We start from the raw sequence: 23,102 nt of genomic DNA, 5'->3' as shown, positions 1-23,102 counted from the left end.
ATTGGGGGTGGGGACCTTATTCTGGGGCCTGTACTGCACATTGCAGGATATTTAGCGTCAGTGGCCTCTGCTCAATAAATGCTGGCAGTGTTCTCCAAATATTGTAAAAACCAGCAATGACTCCCTCCCATATGCATAACCAGATGTCCCCCAAACTGGGGAGGGAGTGATCCTACCTTCTGCTGAAAATCACCTACAAGATTCCTTGTAGCTCTCTGTTGCTTCACCCTATTTGAATTGTAAATTCATTCCGGAAGAACCAACCTCGTCTTAATCCATTCTCCCTCCCTCCAAGCTTCCCCAGAGTCCAGAGAATTAAGTGGGTGGGTAAGTACCATCCCATATTCCTCAATGTGGGTGAAAGAGACAGAAGATTCCAGCTCTTTCCTCTGGGAATGTTCTTACGAGCCAGAACTAGAAATACCCTCCTTGTGCCTTGACTAATAGAAGAGGAATGGGTAATAACCCACCACTTTGTAGCAGATGAGAATCAAAGCAAGAGGGAAATTTTGAGATAAAACTTTCCAGAGCCTGAGCATTTAAATTTTTTCCTCTTTGGAAATTAAACTACTGATCTTTCTAAGTCGTCCTTTACAATCTCTGAGATTTTGTTAGGATAAATATAGGCAATGAAATCCTCCTACAGCAAAATTCCAAGTCCTAAAATGTTGTATTTTCTCTTTGTGTGAGAAATATATTTAAAATACATAAATCGTGTCTCTATACATATGTAATACATTTTCCAAATTCTGTTCTGCCATTCAGAGTAGGATATTTTGGACTTATGTTGAAGATAAATGTATGTTGATGTTTTACAGTATCTCCTGCAGTGCAGCTACTGTTAAGTGGCAGCAATAAATAATAACCACTGGCTCTAATTGCTTAGAGAATTGCCAAGTGATAATCTGTGATGTAATTAAGTAAAGGAAACCAATGTTGTCTTTAACCACCTCCATAAAATGATTCCCTACAGAGGCATCTGACCTTCCATAAGGAAAGTTACCTTAAGGGGCAAAATTAACCCTCTAAGCACACTCCCTCAGCTAGCAGAAGTCAACCAAACCCTGCGTTGGTTTTGTTGCTGTTGTTAAATGAACTATGTAGAGCCTACGTTTATTTTTTAATGAATGTTTCAAGAGTTACCTTTTGTTTTGATTCTGATTCCCCAAATAAGCAGGGTAAAAATATGAGCTTGTGTTTTGACTGGGGGTCCGTAAGTGAGTTCATGGGAGCTTCCAGGCCACTGGTTTGGGAAGAGGGTGCAGGGAGAGGGCACTGCTACTCTTTCATCTCCATAACCCACCACCTGAATTGGGCTGGGTTGGGGCCCAGGGAATGTGCATGTGGAACTTCTTCTAGGAGAATTCTAGAAATTCCCACATCTCTATTCTGACATGTCTGGTCCCGCCAGGTAACTATTATAGGCAGAGCACTCAAGGTCCCACCTGTCTTCTGAAACCTCCAAAGGGGATTTTTCTGGAAGAAAAGTACGTGGGGTTTGCAAAAGGCTTGTTCCTTCTGGGCATGAAATATATTTATCTTAGTTTCAGAAGGATGATCAAACTGCTTGTCATTATTGCAATCTGTGAACCATCACAAGCATTATAGGAGTTGATCAAGACCAAAAAGTCCTACTGTCAGACTAGCCTCAGGGGTGCCAAAGCTCAGAGACAGTATAAACAGTGGTAAGGGGCTTCCTGAGCCTGACAGCTGTGATGGTCATGGGAGCCTTATATCTTTCTCTCTCTGAGAATCCAATAACCTTGAGGTGTCTTGAGGAAGATGAAACAGCTCAAGGGTGATAGCCAGATAGAGGATGCCTATCTGGAAACCAGCCACCAAGTTGCATTTCTATCAGAGTAGATTATAAAGCTCTCCTGAATATATTATCTACAAAAATAAGCCTTTTCTTTCCATTATGTAATGATCTCCTTGTGGCTCTCTCCTTTTAATCCTGCATACCTTTGATTGCTTGCTGTTGTTTAAGTAGCTTATGATTAGAAGGCTAGAATTTTCAAAAGGGGAAAGGATAAACCAACTTTGAAAACTTCAATCAGATTGCAGACTCTCTGAATTCAATCAGTCTCTATTGAAGCTTCTGATGTGAACTACCCATATTTTTCAGGGTTGAGACTCCTAGTTACAGGCAACTAATTTTAGAACCTTGGGACTTCTCTTGGTTTTAAGATCTTGCTATCCTGTCAGAATACACTGATCTCTTCGTTAAGTACAGAGGTTTGGAGTTTTCATTGGAGACGGGCAATTTTATGAATTAATTAAAATTATGAGATGCTGCATACTTCCAACTCAAGTCACAGGTATGCCTTCCATGAAAGGTAACATCTATAGAGCTTGCTAATGCACTATTTAGTTCAAACTGTCTTGCACACAGTTTGTGATTTCAGAAAGGAATCTTGATTGCAAGAGTGACTGCAGCATATCACTCAGAGGGAAGGACCTCAGGAGGGCAAAATCATTCAAAGCAGTGTAGTCCCACGGGATGTATGTTTTCCTAAAATGCCTCCTCACCTTATTGTCCAATGTCTTATCCTGAAAGTGATTTTATGGCTATAAGAGCCAGACAGACTTAGAGGAAAGAATATTCCATTTCAAGCAGTGGCTAGTACACTACCATGAACTCCACGCAAGAGCTATAAATATCAATTGAATTCCATTGTAAGTAAGAGTGATGTGGCCATTCATATTCATTCACCCATGTCAGAGGAGATCTTGCTGTTTGTGACCCCCGTTAGGCTGATATAATCATAGCTCCACGTCTAGTCTTAAGTGCTTCCTTTGCATTCTTGAGACTCTTCCTAGTTTTTACTTTTCTGAAGCTCTTCAGCCCAAGAGTTACCAGAATAGATAAGCATGAAACTAGTTTGTCATAGTCATTTAGTAATGGATGGACTGCCCAGAGCTGACTCCCATTGGGGTGTTTTTTCTTCCATGGCTGCTGCTCCTATAGGCCCTGGCCCAATCCCCATCTAGAGGGCTAATGAAATAAACCTCTTCCTTGCTTGTATTTCGGCTGTCTTAAAGTGGTGTTTTGGGACCAGTTCTTTCCCAGTGAGCTAAGAATCTTGTGGTATACTAGCCTTCTTATCTGTAGACATCTGTCTAGCATTTATTATTAACTGTTCTAGATTGTAATCTTCTTACCGCCCACACTAACCTTACGTGAATACAGCCACGGCCCTCTCCTAAACCAAAATTAATCCTTTTTTTAAAAATAAATTTATTTATTTTATGTATTTAGTTTTGGCTGCGTTGGGCCTTCGTCGCTGAGCGTGGGCTTTCTCTAGTTGCGGTGAGTGGTAGCTACTCTTTGTTGCGGCGCGCAGGCTTCTCATTGCGGTGGCTTCCCTTGTGGAGCGTGGGCTCTAGGCACGCGGGCTCAGTAGTCGTGGCTCACGGGCTCAGTAGTTGTGGCTCGCGGTCTCTAGAGCGCAGGCTCAGTAGTTGTGGCGCACGGGCTTAGTTGCTCCCGGCATGTGGGATGTTCCCGGACCAGGGGTAGAACCCGTGTCCCCTGCATTGGCAGGCTGATTCTTAACCACTGCGCCACCAGGAAGGTCCCCCAAATTAACCTTAAAGCCTGGTTTTCTTTCCAATTCTTGTACACATGGTACTTAGTAGCATATTATTTTATAAATATGAGCCACAATGGAAAAAGGGCTTAAGGACCTACATCTGCCATCACTGCTCCTATCAATGAGCGTAAGAGACACTGAAGAGGAAGAAAATGTACCCAGTGCTGCTCCCAGAGTGGGTTTTGTCTATTTTCAGTGTTTCAAAGCCTCCAACAGGTTGGTTCAACATGTTTGCCTTCGTTCATTTACTAAGAATCATTTATTCAGCATCTACTATGTATAGGTACTGGTGATTGACAGGGATTCAAAGACAAACACTACACACTTCCACCCCTGATGGAGCTCATAGTCTAGGTTAGAGAGGCAAGTGGTCCCTTCTTGCAAAGAGAACAGGAAATATTCTCTTCTGCAGACATGGCTTCTACTTAGGGTGGTATTTCATCACTTGAGTGGCAGGAATGCAGACCCCGCACAACTGTGCACTTCTCGGCACCCCCTTGACAGCCCCGAAGTCAAGTCATATTAATAACTAATATTAATATTGTGCGTTGCTGTCCTGGGTGCTGATCCTTACCGTGTAAGAACTAGATACAACTATAGCACCTCTAACTCCCCTCCTACCCAGCAGAGTTCCTTTTGTCCTTAATAGTACCTCTGACCTTCCTCTCTTTACATCCCCATTCAGCTCTCACTATATTGCAATGGCCTCCTCTTAATTGGACTCTGTGTCTTCAGTCTCCTAACTCCAATCCACATAATCTCTGTTACCAGTTCAAATCTTCCTACAGCATAATTGCTGTTGCTCCCTTACTCTGCATAAACAGCCGGTAGTTCTCCCAGCAAGCAGGATGAAGACGGATCACAATTCTAACCTTGTTTCTATTCCTTTACACTTGCCCCAGTGGCACTGGCAAACTTGCCATTGCTCCCAATACAACAGTCTCTACACTCTCAGAACTTACTGTTTACGTGGCTCCTTCTGCCCTTTTCCTTCTACGTCCAGCATCCAAACCTTCCCATTCTTCACAGCCCAACTGAAGATGTTCTGAAACCTCCCAGCCATGGGTGACCTTGCCTTATAACTCCCAAACACTCTGCGATTCCTATCACTTTCCACCTGATACCACGTTCACTTATGTAATAATGAAAACCAACATGACCATCAACTCATTCCATGGATAGAACAAGTCAGTTGCTCTATGACTTTGTGTACATTAGCTCATGTTATCATTACCAGGGAGGTAGGTGCTAGGATCCTCTTTCTACAGATGAGGAAACTAAACCACAGAGAGATAAAACTCACTCGCTAAGCTTACACAGAACAGCTGAGATTTGAATCAGTCTGTTAACTCCAAACCCTATGCTTTTAATGACTGTGCCTCACTGCCTCCCATGTATGTATTTTTTAATGTCTTCTACTGGTTTCCATCTACTAGCAGAAGAGTAAAAAATATCCTTTTATCTTATGTGTCTTCCACAAAGTAAAATTTTGTCATATCTTTGAATAAATGCCTTCCTGATTCCTTATCCGGTTTTAGGTACTTCAAAACTTTTAAAATAAATCATTGAGTGATGATAAATTTCATTAACTGTTTAAGTGAGCAGATAGAAGCATTTGATGTTCATTTCATTCTCTTCAACTCTTGGGAGAATTTAGAAGCACTTGGACCAAACGTAATAAAATATTGTTTTTATTTATTCAAACCAGCTTCTCATTTAAAATTAAAAAAGCCCGAATGGAGGCAACCCTAAAAGATGAATTCATTGTTTGTGTACACACACACACACACACACACACACACACAGATGATTTATACACTTGCTCACCATAGAAACACAAACAAGGAGAAACCCTGGCAAATTGGAATTTGAAAACTTTCGTTTCAGTTTCCTTTTTACTGGTGGATATGAATACTCTGCATTCTTGTGTCTATATCCTGAGATGGATGGGCCTGTCAGGATTGGTCTAAAGAAACAGTCTCTTATCTTCATACTTTACTTGAGTGAGAGAACGCTGTTTTCACCATTTACATCACTATTTTCTCTATACTAGTTCAAAAGCCGGGCCCTGTTCTTAGACAAGAACATTACCCTTTATGTTCTGTCCTCCATAAGCAAATGCTTGAGTTGGAGGTGAGTTGGGGCTCCCTCCCACCCTTCCTCCTCCCTCCGTTTCCCCTTTTTTCTTCCTTTCTTTCTTTCCTCCTTCCTTCCTTTCCTTCTTTCTTTCTTTCTTTTCCTTTTCCTTTCCTTCTTTCTTTCCTTTCTTTCTCTCTTTCTTTCTTTTCCTTTTCCTTTCCTTCTTTCTTTCCTTTCTTTCTCTTTCTTTCTTTTCTTTCTTTCCTTCCTTCCTCTCTCTCTCTCTTTCTTCTCTCTTTTTCTCTTCCTCCTTCCTTTCTTCCCTGCTTTCTCCTTCCTTTTCTTTCTTACTCCTCTTAATCATATGAGCTTCATCAAACCATATGAGGCAGAGTTAAATCCCAGGCTTCTGTTCTCTGGGAGACCATCCCTGCTAAGACAAGTAATTAACTGATTGACTTTCCAGCTAACATTCAGGGTAATACATTTAAGATTAAGGTCTTGCAAATGTTAATTCTACCACAGCAAAGTTAAACATTCTGGTTAGCATCTTCCTTGACCTAATATTATCTGAACACAATTATTTATTTTACTTTTTCTTGATTACCTCATTGAGAAATATAGATTTGTTTGCCTAGATGCATAATGATACACAGACACCAGCCAGCTGAAACCTGCTTCACATACAAATTATTAGAACCCATTTAGGAAAATATATCACCCGAATTCCCATGCCAAACCACTTATCAAAGACCCTCAGCCCTAGAAGAGGAGAAAATAGGTTCATCTGGACAGAACACAATGGAGTTTTGCACATTTCCTATTGTCCTGCTGCCATCACCACCACGAAAGCAGTGTAACCAAAAGGGGTATCTCTATATTCCATGCAAGTACAAATACTGCCTCCTATCCTATTGGGATGAACTTTCCAATTCACCAAGCTCTTCGCACATGTAATTCTGCATAACCACGCAACAGCCCCCTACATGGAGAAACAGGAAATCACCCCACGTTGGACTTCAGTCCTTCTACATAGAGTTGCATGCTTGTTGAGTGGCAGAGCCAGGATGTCAAGCCCTTGAGTATAGACTCTTTTGCCACTTTACTCAGAGGGTTCTTGCCATATCTAGAGGCCAAAATGCATCAGAAGAGTTGCAGAGGGAGCACATATTCCTCTCCATGTTGGTTTAGGCAACGTTATCAGAAAAGGGGCTAAGTAGGAACTGTGAAAGTCATGCTGTGGTTATTTTAGTAATTCACTTTGAAAGAAACTTCAAATGGGATGAAGAGATAAAGAAACATACTCAGATGCAATGTTTCTGCACCTGCTGCAAATAGATATTGGTGGCAAACCATCTGCACAACTAGTTTGTGGTTTAAGGAGGACCCTAAAAATCTCCAAGCAACAGTCATAAACACAATGATATTGACTGTAAAGTGAAGAGGTTTCAAGAACTGGCCAAAAGAGCTTTAACTACTAATATTAACAGACTTCTTGCTGTTATATGCAGAAGAATTAGCACAGAAATAGGCACTGTGATTTCAGAATTAACTAAGAGGCTTCCCACCACTTTTTCTGAGAAATAGTGTCACTGGCAACCACATTATTTCTTTAAGTGGTTATCTGATCACAGGTAGTCTCTTTTTTCTTATATGCGTCTAGCCCTGGGATCTAGGCTCTAAAATCTCCACTAAAAATTCAAAGCACAAAGGAGTCACTTCTTGAAACTTAAATATCTTCTTAGAGATAAAACACTATTTTGCATCTCATTTGTATTACGCTGTGGACTTAGACTTTAAAGCCTCGGGTGGCAATGCTGGGTGCTCAATTCATAAAAACAACAGTAGAACTACAAATGCATCCATTTTCATAATCTCTAATTGCTCATAATATAATGATGAACCTCCACCTCTAAACCCTTAATAAGTCCTAATTAATACAAAATTATCCCTTTTTGAGAAAAGTTCTTTACATGTCACTGGCAATTTGCCATTCACAGAGCTTTCGCACATTTTCACATTTGAGCTTTTAATTATCAAACTAAAACTGATCTAATCCATAGCTGACTATGTAAATGCCTTGCAAATTATAGAAGAAGACTGAAAAAATCTGAATATCCACTTGTCACCTGTTAGTTCATTTTGAGATAAGTGCCCCGCGACACTGAGAGAATTGCGATTGTAGGCAATACAGAAAATAATTCCCTCCCCACCCCGCCCCGGTTTATTAGAGTTAAACCGTGCTGTAAGTCTAAATGAGTTGGTAGAATGAGTAAATTCTGGAAATTCTGGAAGAGATTCATGGAAACTTACCATGGCAGATTACGAACTCCAGTAAGCAGTTTAAAAAAATTAACTTTTTACCTAGAACAATTGTAGATTTACAGAATTATTGTGAAGATAGTACAGAAGGTTGCTCTATCCCCTGCATTGGGTTTTCTTTATTATTAATATCTTACATTAGTATAGTGTATTTATTACAACTAATGAACCAATACGATACATTATTATTCACTAAAGCCTATGCTTTATGCAGATTTCTTTGGTTTTTACCTAATATCTTGCTTCTGTCCCAGGATCCCATCCAAAACATCCCATTACATTTAGTCTTCATGTCTCCTTAGGCTCATCTAGGCTGTGACGGTTTCTCAGACTTTCCTTGGTTTTTTATGAACTTGACAATCTTGAAGAGTACCGGTCAGGTATTTTGTAGAATGTTTCTCAATTAGAATGTGCCTAATGTTTCCCCCTTGACTAATCTGGGGTTATGGTTTTGGGGGAGGAAGATTACAGAGGTAAAGTATGATTTTCATCATCATATCAAGGGGAACTACTCTCAACATGATTTATCTCTGTTGATGTCGACCCTAGTCACCTGGCTGAGAAAGTGTTTGTCTGGTTTCTCTCGTAAAGTTACTCTTTCTCCCTCCCTTTCCACACTGTACAAGATCTTTGAAAAGAAAAGTCACTATGCTCAGCCCACACTTAAGGAGTGAGAAGCTACGTTCCACCTCCATGAGGGCGGAGTAACTATATAAAGTATTTGGTATGTCAAATTATAAAAAGCTGAGAGGATTTCACAACTCAAAGATATCATAAATAAGAAAGAGGAAATCCATTTGAGGAAGCCAGGAAGTAAGGAGTTCAAGCTAATGATCAGCTAAGATATAGGGGGCGGTCACACCCCTCAACAGGGGTAACCCTCATGACTTGAGACCCATCCCATTCAACTTTTTGCTGCCCAACTTTCTAGTTCTTCTAGAAAAGTGAAGTGTTCAAACATTTGGAAACTATAGTGAATTCCAAAATTATTTTACTTTTCTCCTGGGATCACCCCGTAAGTATAATACTTCATTCATTGCAAATGCCTACCCGTCAGTAAGGTTCTGGTCTTGAAAACGTATAAAATAGTTTTCAAGTTTCCAAGAGTCAATGTTTCTTTCTTGGGAGTGAATACAAGTGGATATGTGATGGAAGAGGTGCTATCTCTCATTTACAGAGGAGTAAAATGCGGTAGCAATTAAGCGATTTGCTAAAGATCTTCATAATCAATGATGTCTGTCTTCACTGTTCAACGAAAAGGGCTATCTCAAAATTCTCCAAAGATCTACTTGTTGTCAAATACAATAGCCCTTTCTCCTTCCTTATTCTCCTTCATCTTTCTGTTGCGTCTGACTTGGTTAACGACCTTATGGTATTGGGTAGCTATTAATTTACAACAAACCATCCCCAAACTCAATGGCTTAGAAAAGCAATGATTTACTGTTGCTCACACATCTGTGGGGCAGCTAGTGTTCATCTAGGCTGGGGTCAGCTGGGTGGCTCTGCTTCTTTCAAAGATCTGCTAGCTGGCTGGCTGGCTGGGGAGTCATTCTTCTCTTCAGTCTAGCAGTCTAGCTGTGGCATATGTTTTTCCATGGCAACGGCAGAAAGCAAGAGAACAAGTAACATCTGAGGTCTCTAAGAGCTAGGCCCCAAATTGGTACACTGTCATTTCAGTCACATACCATCAGTTAAAGCAAGTCACATGGCCAAAGGGCAAGAAATACATTCTCATCAATGAGGTCAACACATAGCTAGTGTGTGGATGCTCAGATAAGTGAAGAATTGGGGTCAGTAATGCAATCTATCATATCCTTCTTGAAACACTAACCCCCTTTTTAGAAAACACATTACTATCATGATTCTCTCACTTTTTTTTTTTTTTTTTCTATAAGCGGGCCTCTCACTGCTGTGGCCTCTCCCGTTGTGGAGCACAGGCTCCGGACGCACAGGCTCAGCGGCCATGGCTCACCGGCCCAGCCGCTCCGTGGCATGTGGGATCTTCCCGGACCGGGGCACGAACCCGTGTCCCCTGCATCGGCAGGCGGACTCTCAACCACTGCGCCACCAGGGAAGCCCTCTCTCACTTTTTATTTCCTTAACCTTTCTTCGTTCAACCTCAGAACTGTATGTAAGCTTTACATAAGGCTTAGCTTTTCTGAGTTTCCTGATTCTCTCCATGTGTGTATTCTTGCTAAGAAAGCTTACGCAGGATCAGACTCTCTAATTCCCTAATGTCATTTATAGTTTACCATTGGGCATTTCCATATTTTCCTTTGGAACTGCCTAAGCTCACAATCTTTGGTCTCACGCTCCACTTAGATCAATGTTTCTTCCCAATACAAAGCTGTATCTCTAGAAAAGACTCGGGTCTTTAGATCCTATTTGCCATGAATCCAAAAACAAAACTCAAAGCCCTAGTGAAAACTGACCCTACATTAATAGGATTTGACATCTCTAAAATTTAGAAGAGAATATATGTAAAAGAAAATGATGAGAACATTATTAAAAACCACTTCCTATGAGACACGGCTAAAGTTACTAATATATATATATATTAATCTAGAGATTATATAGGGCGTCATGTCCACCATGTTTAGATAATTTAGTGTGTGGTATAGGAAGACCTGAGGTTCTCTTCTTTGTAGCAGAACTATACTCAGTGGGTGGATTTCGGGGAGGAAAAGTTTTGCTTGATATAAGGAAGACCTTTTGAGTAAGAAGAACTGTACAGAAACAGAATGGGCTAATATCTGTATTTTTCACGTGTCACTCCTCTTTCCTGAGATGTCTTACTCTTTTGCCCACTTATCCAAAATTCTATTTACCCTTCAAGGCTTAGCCCAAGCTTTCATTCCTCTGTAAGCTCTTCCTAATTACTCATTTTATCAAACCCTTTCAACTCATTTTGCTAATCTGCTACCCCACCCCAACTAAATTAAGGGCTCTTTGAAAGTAGAAATATGACATACTATTCTATAACTTCAAGTATTAGACAGAGCTCTGAGTTTATAACAGCCACTCAGTAAATTCTTACTGGTTTTTTGTTTGTTTTGTTTTTGTTTTAATGAAGTACAGATGATTGACAATATTGTGTTCGTTTCGGTAGTACAGCACAGTGATACAGTTTTAGGATTTTTTGCAGATTACATTCCATTATAGGTTATTACAAGATATTGAGTATGATTCTTTGTGCTGTACAGTAAATCCTTGATGTGAATCTATTTTATGTATAGTAATTTGTATCTGTTAATCCCATATTTAATCACATATTTTCTGATTTCCAAAATCTAGAATCATTAGCTTTGGTTATAATTTGAATCAGATTGAAATGCTCAGCAATCTGTTCATTTCATCTGGTTTCACAAGATGATACAGCTTCTGATTGTAATGATAGCCTGAAGGAAGTAACAGATTTTGCCATCACTTGACATCCACAGAGTTTAGAGATCCTTTAAGAGCTTAAATTTTTAGCTCAAATAATTTGCTGGGAGAATTAGCAAAATATGCCATCATTTCTTCGTGTCTGAAAATTATTTAAAACAAAAATCAACTGGTGACTGGGAATATATGATGTGGAAGAACACATACAACACTAGAGAACCGTCACTCTAGTTTGTATTCAGGTCTACCTGTTGTCATAGTTACTGTTGTACTCCAAGCGATTTCCTTCCTGAATCACACTCTGCAAACCTTCAATGAAAATAAGCTATTCTTCTTTATTTTTCTCTATTCATGAATTGAGGCTAAAAAATAGCAGCAATTGCACAGTTGTTTTTACACTCTGAGCAAGATTTTAACGATACAAAAAGAACAAGAGGTTTAATCAAAACAAGTGCCTCTGATGAAGGCCTTACCTCATTTTTTCAGCAATATTCATTAAGTAGCTAGATACGGGGGCCGCAACTATGATTATGGCCCAGGAAGGAGAGACAAGTAAGGGATGCATTTCAGTGAAATGCAATCAGGTCTGTGGTGGAAGCAAGAGACCAGAGACCCAAGGAAACACAAAAGAGAGACATCTTGTAAAGTTTGGGGTTCTGGTGCAGTCAGATCAAAGGGAGGTTCCATCCTGTGATTCTCAAAGCATTGTTCCTGTGAAGTTTAGCAAATGTATTTTCTGTCACTTTGGGTACAGGACACTGGTGTTACCCTGCAGGCTGGGCTCACGGAGCAGAGGACAGGCAGCCAGTGCTTCACACACAAAGTCCTATCACCTGCTAATATTCATGCACAGCCTCTCCTTTCTGCTTTGGCTGCAGGAACTCCTTCACAGACATCCTCCGGGCCATCCTGCTGTCATTGGAAGTCCTTATTGAAGATCCGGAGCTCCAGATAAATGGTTTCATTTTAATTATAGACTGGAGTAATTTTTCCTTCAAACAAGCCTCCAAACTGACACCATCAATCCTCAAACTGGCCATTGAAGGGTTGCAGGTATGTTCAATGAATGTACCATATGAGATAGTATGCGACTGTGTGCTCTTTTCTTATTGCAACCCAAGTAATGTTTGCCTTTGAGAATGGAAAAAGAAAACTTTGATAGAATCCACCTGTGAATACTCTGTATTTTTACCCCAGCCTGAGTTGAGATGATTTTTTTAAAAAAATTAGCTTCCATTTTCATTAACAACTCTAAACTACTGTTACCACGGGCACAAATTACCTACCGCTGCGATTATGAATAAAGCTTGGAGATGTTTAGCCAAATCCACGTGAGAGTTCACACAAATTAAAACCAGAAAACATCTACTTTATGAGTGTGCCCTTCTATTGCAGTGGCATGGAAGCTTCCCAGGGTTTCTGGAAGCATCTTTGCACATGAAAATATACCCGGTGGGTCCTCACTTCTCCGAAGGCAACGTGCTGAGGTGTTTGTTATAAAGTAAATCATGTCAGTGCAAAGGAAGCATATGGAACTCTACTTCCTGTTTGTATGACCAGTTGTCAGGACTTTGGGGAAGGGGTTTTTGTGCTGTGTAGAGGTTAGGGTAGTCAGTTCCTGGGGTCCCTTCTACTTTTAAGGACCGGTGATTCCATGAAAAGTAGCAAACTCAGAGCTAAGCAACGCTGCTTAGCTTCCTGGTGAGGCATTATCATTGTTCAGGAAGATTCAGAATCAGCATAGACAAAACTCAAGTCCATTCTTCATTTTGTAGGAAGACTGACTCCCAACAGACGGCAGTTACACGCAGCTACGTAGATCACAAACTATTTGTTAATTCTCAGATCAAGCAGCCACTACTCAAGCTCTTCAAAGCACAAGACTGGGAAACCCATTTCCATCACCCGTCGTACTCTAGTGTGATGAGTAATCGATGGGCCTGTTTCTTAAACTGTGGCTGATTCACATTTGGCTCCCAGCAAATATGCAGCACTTACAGGGCCTCTGGTAAACTCATGTTTATTGAATGGAACTTATTTTGTTGAAAGGGTTTCCTGTTTCAGAAGAGGAACAAGTACACACTGTCCCAAGAATGCCACATTACCCTGGGGAGTTACATCACACAGTGTATCGGGGGCACATTTTTAAATTTGCTTTTGCATTTCTAGACTACAGAGTATCCTGCCTTGCCTTAAAAAAACCCTCAATCATAGACTTGTTTGTCCTTTACTGTCCATCACTTTCTCTTAGCTCTCTTTTTCTCCAGCGTCCTCTCATCTAAGCCTCTGAACATCTGATCTTTCTCTCCTTAAAGCTTTTATCAAAGGGAGATTTAAAGTAAGCTGCAAGGTTTATTTCATTCCCTATAATTATGCTGGCCATATTTCCAGGATTTTCTGTGGTGTAGTACAAGCTTCATATAATTTTATCTTTCTAAAAAGAGATAATTCATTACATGTGTAAGTAGCTGTGATTCAAATTCTATGTATTTATAAGATTTTTCATAAATCAGGAAGAAAAATGTACTTTTTCCAACCCTGTGTTCCAATTTTTATTTCTGGAAATGTGTGGATTATATAACATGTCCCCTGCCAACTTCTCTAGGCTAATGTGGGTCTTACTGAGTTAATGCATGTGAATGTGTTTTAAAACATAAAACTGTACATAAGTTTGTAATATATTTTTACAAGAAATACTAGATGACCTTTTGTGGGGCAAAGCGAGTCATATCTGGGCCTTCTCTCTTCATGTACCAGGGTCCGGGTTGAACTCCACAACGTCCTATAGCTCTGGTTAAAGAATAGCCTCTACTGGGCGAAGGGGAGATGCATGGGGTCAGGGTCAGAGTGGAGAAAAAGTACTTCCTCCTCCCAGCATCTCACAGAGCAATGGCCTGGACCTCTCTGTTGCTAAACAAGGTAAACTCCCTTGACTGTGGGAAAGCATCAGGCCCGTCAGGCTGTCTGGACTGGGATGCAGCTTTTTCTGTGAATTCTGCCTGCCCAGACCCTGAAGACCTAAGAACTCTTAAAAAGGTGCAGACCCTCCTGCCAGGAGAAGCTGAGCTTGGACGCAGCTCCTCTGTCTGGGATATGGGCTCCCTGTCCTAACGAGCTTGTTGGCTTGGTTCTTGCCCTACAGTGGGTGGTCAGCTCTGGCCAGCCACTGGCAACTTCTCGCTCCAGGCTATCCTCTTGCGGGCGTTGCGGGAATTCGGACACCACGGTCACCTCTCTACCAGCTCTCCCGGGGACCTTATATCACTGCAGGGATTGCTTCCATCCACAGTGTAACCACTAACTGCTTATGGCATTTCAAAAAAGTCCTAACTGATACTAGCAGAATTCATGTCTTTGTGGTCACACGGTGGTACAAGGAAGAGCCCATACAGGTCTCCACTTGTCAGCCATGAAAGTTCAAGATAAATCTCATAACACCACTGGCATGGGTAAAGGCCATGGACTTTACTGGAGAAAAGGAAAGGGTCAGTGAGAGATGAGAAGTCACTGCTGTTCTTTTTTCCTCTGCACCATCAGAGAGGCCCAAAGAGGTTCGAGTGTCCTGTAGACATGCAGGAGATTGCAGGGGAGGGAGACCCTATGTTCCAGTGAAGGGAACTTGCTTTCTCTGCTGTCCTGCCTTTTGTGGGGTAGATGTGAGAAAGTAACCTGGCACGGGGGTACTCATCAGACTACTTTTGTGCTAGGCCATCTGGTTTGGGGTTTCAGCTGTTCATAGGCGTTATCTAGGATTACCTGCTGATCAACTCCTAGAGAATCTGGGGCCCTGAAATATGGCAACCCCCTCAACACACACAGATAGTACAATACCTCGTGCAGGAGAAGGGGGTGGGGTGTTCAGGTTGTGAGAATTTAGAATCATTTTTGTTCAGTCCTTCACCTGCATCACAACCTAGTTTCAAAACCCTAAGTTTTAGCTCTATTACCTCTGTTCTTAGTTCTCTACAAAGAAAGTTGTTCAGTGAGACCCTCAAGTACTAATTGTTCCAGGTTGGGTTCTCTGAGGAGCAGATTCTGACACAGAGATTAACATGCAGGAGACTCATTAGGGAATGCTCTTGGGGTCAGCACCCGCAGAAGGGAAGCTACGAAGAATGGTTGGCAGCAGGAGGAGTTAAGCTGGGATTCAGTCATTTCCAATGAAAGCTTCAGGTGTTCTGAAACTGAGATGACCCTTCAGAGTTGGCCCTGACTGGAGCCAAGGGACTGGACCTTTATATTCCCACATTGTTCAGTAACTGGGCGCAGGCTGTCCTGAGAAGTGGTTGTGAGTTTGGGCAAAGCAGCTCTCTTCAGCCTGGGGCTCCAGAGGCTGGAGCTATTATCTGAGAATTTTCTCCTGGTAGCAACCTCAAGCAGCTGGGAAATAAGTACTCAGTCCTAAAGGGGGCCTGGCAGCATATCAGAATATCTACCACAATAAGCAAAAGACGTTTAATACCCTGTAATGTCATGTCGAGAAGCTTCCTTTATTTTGAACCTGGATGTTTAACTGCTTTTTTTCTTGGTTATATACAGTCCCAATTATCCCCAAGTGGAGTTGATCCCATGTAATACAGAGGTGATGGGCACTGGGCTAGCAGCTTGGTGACAGTCTTCTGTGTGGGTCTACCAGTTGTATTTTAATGCTTTAAATGGCAATTATAAGTTAGTAGAAGGAAGGAAATAATAAAGATTAGAGCAGAAATAAATGAAAAAGAGACCAAAAAGAATTTAAAAAACCAATGAAACTAAAGGCTGTTTTTTTTTTTTTAAAGATAAAGAAAATTGATAAACCCTTAACCAGACTCATAAAGAAAAACAGAGAGAGGGACCAAAAAGTAAAATTAGAAATGAAAGAGGAGAAATTACAACAGATATTACAGAAATACAAACAATCATAAGAGAATGCTATGAACAGTTATATACCAACAAATTGAACAGTCTAGAAGAAATGATTAGATACCTAGAAAGATACAATCTTTCAAGACAGAATCAGGAAGAAATGGAAAACTGAACAGACTGATTACTAGTAATGAAATTGAATCAGTGATCAAAAAACTCCCAACAAGCAAAAGTCCAGGACCAGACAGCTTCACAGGGGAATTCTACCAAATATTTAAAGAAGAGTTAATACCTATCCTCCTCAAACTATCCCAGGAAGTTGAAGAGGAGGGAACACCTCCAAACTCATTCTACAAGGCCAGCATTACCAAAACCAGACAAAGACACTAAAAAGAAAGAAAATCAGAGGCCAATATCCCTGATAAACATAGATGCAAAAATCCTCAACAAAAATATTGGCAAATTGAATTCAACAACACATTAAAAGGATCATACATCCTGATCAAGTGGGTGCAAGGACAGTTCAATACCCACAAATCAATCAATGTGATACACCACATTAACAAAACAAAGGATAAAAATTATGTGATCATCTTAACAGATGCAGAAAAAGCATTTGACAAAATTCACCATTCATTCATGATAAAAACTCTCAACAAAGCTGCTATAGAGGAAACACACCTCAACATAATAAAGGGCATTTATGACAAACCCACAGCTAACATTATACTTGACAATGAAAAGTTGGAAGCTTTTTCTCTAAGATCAGAAACAAGACAAGCATGCCAACTCTCACCACTTCTAGTTAACAAAAGTTTTGGAAGCCCTAGCCAGAGCAATTAGACAAGGAAAAGCAATAAAAGGCATCCAAATTGGAAGGAAGTAAAACTGTCACTATTTGCAGATCACATGATACTATATATAGAAAACCCGAAAGACTCCACCAAAAAACTATTAGAACAAATAAATAAGTTCTGTAGATTTACAGGATACGAAATTAATATACAGAAGTCTGTTGCATATCTATACACTAATAATGAGCTATTAGAAAGAGAAAGCAAGAATACAATCAAATTTTTAAAAAATAAAATACCTAGAAATAAATTTAACCAAGGAGGTGAAAGACCTGTATGCTGAAAACTACAAAACATTAAGGAAAGAAATTGAAGAAGATGTGAATAAAAGGAAAGATATTCCAAGCTCATGGATTGGAAGAATTAATGTTGTTAAAATATTCATACTACCCAAAGCAATGTGCAGATTCAATGCAATCCTAATCAAAATATTTATGGTGTTTTTTACAGAACAAAAAATGACCCTAAAATTTGTATAGAATCACAAAAGGTTCTGAATAGCCTAAGCAATCTTGAGAAAGAACAAAGCTGGAAGTATCATGCTCCCTGAGTTCAAACTATACTACAAAGCTACAGTAATCAAAAGAGTATGGTATTGGCAATGAAAAGAGATACTGATATCAAATGAACAAAATAAAGAGCCCAGAAATAAATCCATGCACATATGGTCACTTGATCTATGACAAGGGAGACAAGAATAGACAATGGGAAAAGATGGTTTCTTCAATAAGTGAGGCTGGGAAAACTGGACAGCTATATGTAAAAGAGTAAAACTAGAACATTTTCTCACACCATATACAAAAATAAACTCAGAATGGATTAAAGACTTAAATGTAAGACTAAAACCTATAAAAATCCTTGAAGAAAACATAGGCATTATGCTCTTTGACATTGATCTTCGCAATATTTTTATGGATTATCTCCTCAGACATGAGCAACAAACGCATAAATAAACAAATGCGAGCACATCAAACTAAAAAGCTTTTGCACAGCAAAGAAAACCATTAATAAAACAAAAAAGCAACTTACTGAACAGGAGAAAATATTTGCAAATGCTATGTCCAATAAGGGGTTACTATCCAAAATATATAAAGAATGTATATAACTCAACATAAAAAAAATCCAATTAAAAAATTGGTAGAGGACCTAAATAGGTACTTTTCCAAAGAAGACACAGAGATGGCCAACAGGCACATGAAAAGATGCCCAACACTGTCCATCATCAAGGAAATGCAAGTCAAAACCACAAGGAGGTATCACGTGACACTGTCAGAATGGCTATCATTGAAAAGAGAAGAAATAACAAATGTTAGCAAGGATGTGGAGAAAAGTACATTGCTTGTGGGAATGTAAATTGGTACTACGGAAAACAGTATGGAGGTTCTTCAAAAAATTTAAAATAGAACTACCACATGATCCAGCAATTCCATTCCTGGGTATTTATATGAAGAAAACGAAAACACTAATTTGAAAAGACACATGTACCTCAATGTTCATAACAGCATTATTTACAAGAGCCATGATATGGAAGCAACCTAAGTGCCCATCAACAGATGAATGGATAAAGAAGACATGGTAAATATACACAATCGAATATTGCTCAGCCATAAAAAAGAATGAAATCTTGCCATTTTCGACAACACAGATGGACCTGGAAGGTATTACGCTTAGGGAAATAAAGAAGACAGAGAAAGACTGCATGTTTTCACTTATATGTGCAATCTGAAAAACGAAGCAAATGAACAAACATAAAACAGAAACAGACTTACAGATATAGAGAACAAACTAGTGGTTACCTGAGGGAAGAGGGTCAGGGAGGGGTAAAATAGGTGAAGGGGATTAAGACATACAAACTACCAGTTATAAAAAAACAAGATGCAGGGATATTATATACAGCAAGGTAATATAGTTGATATTTTACAATAACTTCATATGGTGTATAATTCATAAAAATATCTAATCACTATGTTATATACCTAAAACTAATATAATCCTGTAAGTCAACTATACTTCAATAAAAATCTTTTAAGGGCTTCCCTGGTGGCGCAGTGGTTGAGAGTCAGCCTGTTGATGCAGGGGCACGGGTTCGTGCCCCGGTCCAGGAAGGTCCCACATGCCGTGGAGCGGCTGGGCCCGTGAGCCATGGCCGCTGAGCCTGAGCGTCCGGAGCCTGTGCTCCACAACGGGAGAGGCCACAGCAGCGAGAGGCCCGTGTACCGCAAAAAAATAAAAAAATTTAAAAATGGCATGTGCATAGAACTTTGGTTATGTATTTCACAGGCTGAATTAATGAGTTATAATAATAATAATCATGTACAAGACTGCTCTTTAAGGGGTAATCAGATGTTTTTACATCAAAAATTACCTTGCATCAGCCAGTCATGAAATTCTAATAGTGTATACAGTATATATTCCTCCTTTAGGACAATGGGGTATGTCATTGTTTAGAATATTAAGTTGTCCCAGATACATAAATATTCTGTGAATATTAGTTCAAAAAACTCGAGTTAAAAATACTAATTTTGAGAATGCCTAGAAGTCACTTTCTCTCACTCTGCTGTTTCATTTCTTAAATGTGGTCAATAATGTCTAAAAGAGCCGTTATATCTATTCATTACAACTTGTTTACATTTGAATCAAAGAAGTAATATTTATGCCACCACTTTAATAGAGCAAAGCATTACTCTCAATTCTGCTGGGGAATTCTGGCAGGATAAGCAGCCTGCTGAACTCCTGTTCTTGAGTTTTGCACCGTTTCCAAAATCAATTTTTGGAATTATTTCTTGTGAATCACTGCCACCCAACCATTCCGATCCGCACGCAGCGTTGATCAACGTTCAGCCAACCCAGATACTTCAAGAATTTACTGTGCCGAAGTGTTTCACTTAGGAAGAGCTATAGCCTTTTGTCCCATAGGCTATTTACAAAATATCTGATTCCCTAAGGACCCAGATGTTTGTTAAGGGTTTAGAGAAGCTTACTTTTCACTCACCAGAGGAGATCTAGGAAGCACGCTTTTTGTTTTTTTCTCATTTCTGTGCTTATGTCAATTTCTTCCAGCCAATCAGACACTTTATCAGTTCATTAACTCTTTGTTCCAGTTTAAGGTTTACTGTGTGACTTTTGTTGTCATTTTTGTTAAAAATGGTTTTATAATACTTATATCTACTTTGATTTAAACTCTCCCAACAGCTTTGAGCCAGTCTAGTGTGGAAGGAGGTTCATTGCTTTTCCAACTCTTAACCCAAAGGCGGGAGGGGATTGCGGGCAAGGCTCAGAGGCTCAGGCAGCTGGGAATCATCCATCTCCTGGGTGTCCCTTTCATTAAACTGTTTCCAACCTTCATCCGTTCTCTCTAGCCTCCTTTCCACATCCCACTCCTTCCCACATTCTGATTTTCCATCTCTTTTCCAAAACATACAATATGTTCACTTGCCCTTGGGGAATCCAAAGTGCTCTATTCACTTGAAAGACTAGAACAGTAAAACGTCCGTCAAGTCACCGGGAAACCTGACAGTTCCTGAGGGTAAATGAATGACCGGTGTGATTAGAAATTTGTAAAGGCTGGTTGGGCAGATGCATTTCGAGTTACAAGTAGATTCACACCAAATCAACAGTCTATGACTCAGACATGCAGACATACTGACTTGCGGTGTATTCATTCAAAAGAAAAGGTGAGTCTGGTATTCTTCTAAACCAGATGACAGCAGAGAACAAAGCAACCTGGCTTCCTGAAGCTACATTCTAGGGTTTTATTATGCAGTGTAGTCCACAAAACAGCAATCTCAACATCACCAGGAGCTGGTTAGAAATGCAGACTCTCAGGCCCTACCCCAAACCTACTGAATCAATCTGCATTTCAAGTTCCCCAGGTGATGTGTACTCACATTACAGTTGGAGAGCACTGCTCTAATAGACGGTATTGCGGTATAAAGCGATGGATCGCAACTGTAAGTACACAGACTCCCCAGAGGACTTGCTACAACACACACGGCAGGACCCCACTCCCAGTTTCTGATTCTGTAGATCTGAAGAAGAGCCCATGAGTTGACCCTTCAAAAACCTTCCCAGGTGATGCTACTGCTGCCGGTACAACCACGCCTTGGTGTAGGTGAGAGCAGAGTCCAACTATTTGGGCTTCAGTCCTGAATCTGCCACTTTAAGACCTCAGGCAAGTCATTTAACTCTTTCAGTTCTGGTTTTGTTGTCTGTAAAAATGTGGTGTCAAAACAGTACTATCTCATAGGTTTATGGTAGAAATTAAATAGTGAATGAAAAGTGCCCAGGCCATAGTCAGTGCTCACTGAAAGGCAGAATGCTACTGAAAGAATGAAGAGGCCAGCCCTTATCTGTGGGCTCCTGTGTCTCTAATTCACGAACTTAAATGAAATTGCTCTCCATTGCCTCAGCTCTGAAGTTTGACCTCACCAGCCTGTTCACTGACCCCAAACAAGTGAGCTACCTTCTCACCTCAGTTAATGACTTGGGTCCAGCTTGGTGTTACTCGTTCAGACTGTGGCACTTGAGGTGTTTTTTCTTTCTGTTTATGTGTTGTGATCCTTTTAATTATCACCAGAGTCCACTCCCAAAGCCTCTGTAGCTGAGTGATTAATGGGGTCAAAATTCACCTCTTTCATCCTGGAGGACTCTTTTAAGCAGTAACATTTACAGTCTTTGATGCTTACAGTTTTCATATATTAAAGAATATTAGATACAAACAACTGAAGGAAAAGGATATTTGTATATATTTTGCCAAGAAGGTTCTTAATTCATTCTGAACACTCCAGGGGTGCCTGAAGAACACTTTCTCTCTAAACAAACTACTTTCTCAGGCCACAAAGCTGTAATTCTGAGTTTGCAGTAGTGCAATATGTTATTATAGAAATATCAGAGGAATAAAATATCCCTTTTAATGCTCTACCTTGTTAAATATCAATTAAACTCAGGAAGACGATTAGAGGTAAAGACATTCTGGTGATCCAGATGGCAGACAGGATGGCCCATTGAAAACAGTTCCAATTATATAGGTCTATCTCTGGCATATTTTTGATAACTGGTTTTTCTGGACTCTCATGCATTATAGACCTAGCCAGTGCTCAGATTCATCCATTCAAGAAACAGTTACTAAGACTTGACTTTGAGTCAGCCACAAAAGTAAACAGATACAGTCCCTGCTCTCAACAAGTCATCATTCAGAGTAGAGGCAGATCTATAAACAAATGATGAAAACAATGTTGCATGTGCAGGAAGGGTCATATGTACCGGGTTAATAAAATCCCAATCCAGGCAGGAGGAGTTAGGAATGGCCTCCTGGGTGAGGCCACACCTCCGCTGATTCTTAGCAGATGACTGTGGAATAGCTACATGAAGGCAGGGTGGGAGAAATTTCAAGTAGAGGAGATATTATGGGCAAGACATCACTCACTAAGAGAGAGAAGCAGAATTAATTTCATAATCCTGGCGTGCACAAGGAAGGGCCAGGCAAGCAGCTTGTATGCCCCTGTGTCATGCTAAGGAGCTTGGTCTCTTTCTGCAGACGTTGGGGGCCACTGAACATATTGAAGCAGGATGACACCGCAGATTGGTATTTCATCCAGGATCAATTTGGTAGGTATGAGCAGGGAAGATTCAAAGGCAGGGGAACCGAATAGAAGACAACTGCAATCATTCAAGTAAGAAACAACCAAAGGTGAAATTAGGAGTGATAAAAGGATTCAATAAGGACATAGGAAGTAAAGCAAAGCAGTGCTTGGTGGCTGGATGCTTGAGAATGGAAAGCGGAAGCGCAGGAGTTGAGGATGAAGCTGGGTGTGCAGCTCCGGTGAAGGGCGGAGGTGGTGTCGACCCACGAGATGGTGCAGACGGGAGTGCGCAGGTGTGGGAAGAGAATGAGTGTTGGACATGTTGAGCTTAAGATGCCATGGGGTATTTAACTGTTTATGTTAAGTATAAGCTGAGGGAAGAGGTCTGGGCTGGATCTATAGAGTTGGTGGTATTTGAAATCATAGGAAAGATCATTTGGAGA

The 23,102-nt window shown here is 40.4% G+C and overlaps 2 protein-coding genes across 6 annotated transcripts in view; one reads left to right on the top strand and one right to left on the bottom strand.

Moving 5' to 3' along the window:
• The window catches only part of ASPH (aspartate beta-hydroxylase), a 414,018-nt gene that overhangs the window by 114,258 nt on the left and 276,658 nt on the right, over positions 1-23,102 (bottom strand). The gene's annotated exons all lie outside the window — the stretch shown is intronic.
• The window catches only part of CLVS1 (clavesin 1), a 133,055-nt gene that overhangs the window by 42,407 nt on the left and 67,546 nt on the right, over positions 1-23,102 (top strand). The window contains exon 2 of the mRNA XM_079901412.1: positions 12,257-12,431. Within this exon, the coding sequence (XP_079757538.1) occupies positions 12,257-12,431 (175 nt within the window). The remainder of the gene's footprint in view (positions 1-12,256; positions 12,432-23,102) is intronic.

Source organism: Stenella coeruleoalba (genome assembly GCF_951394435.1).
Source record: "Stenella coeruleoalba genome assembly, chromosome: 17".
NCBI classification, from domain to species: domain Eukaryota; kingdom Metazoa; phylum Chordata; class Mammalia; order Artiodactyla; family Delphinidae; genus Stenella; species Stenella coeruleoalba.
Note: the sequence above shows the minus strand (reverse complement) of the source record. Positions and strands in the feature narration are given on the sequence as shown.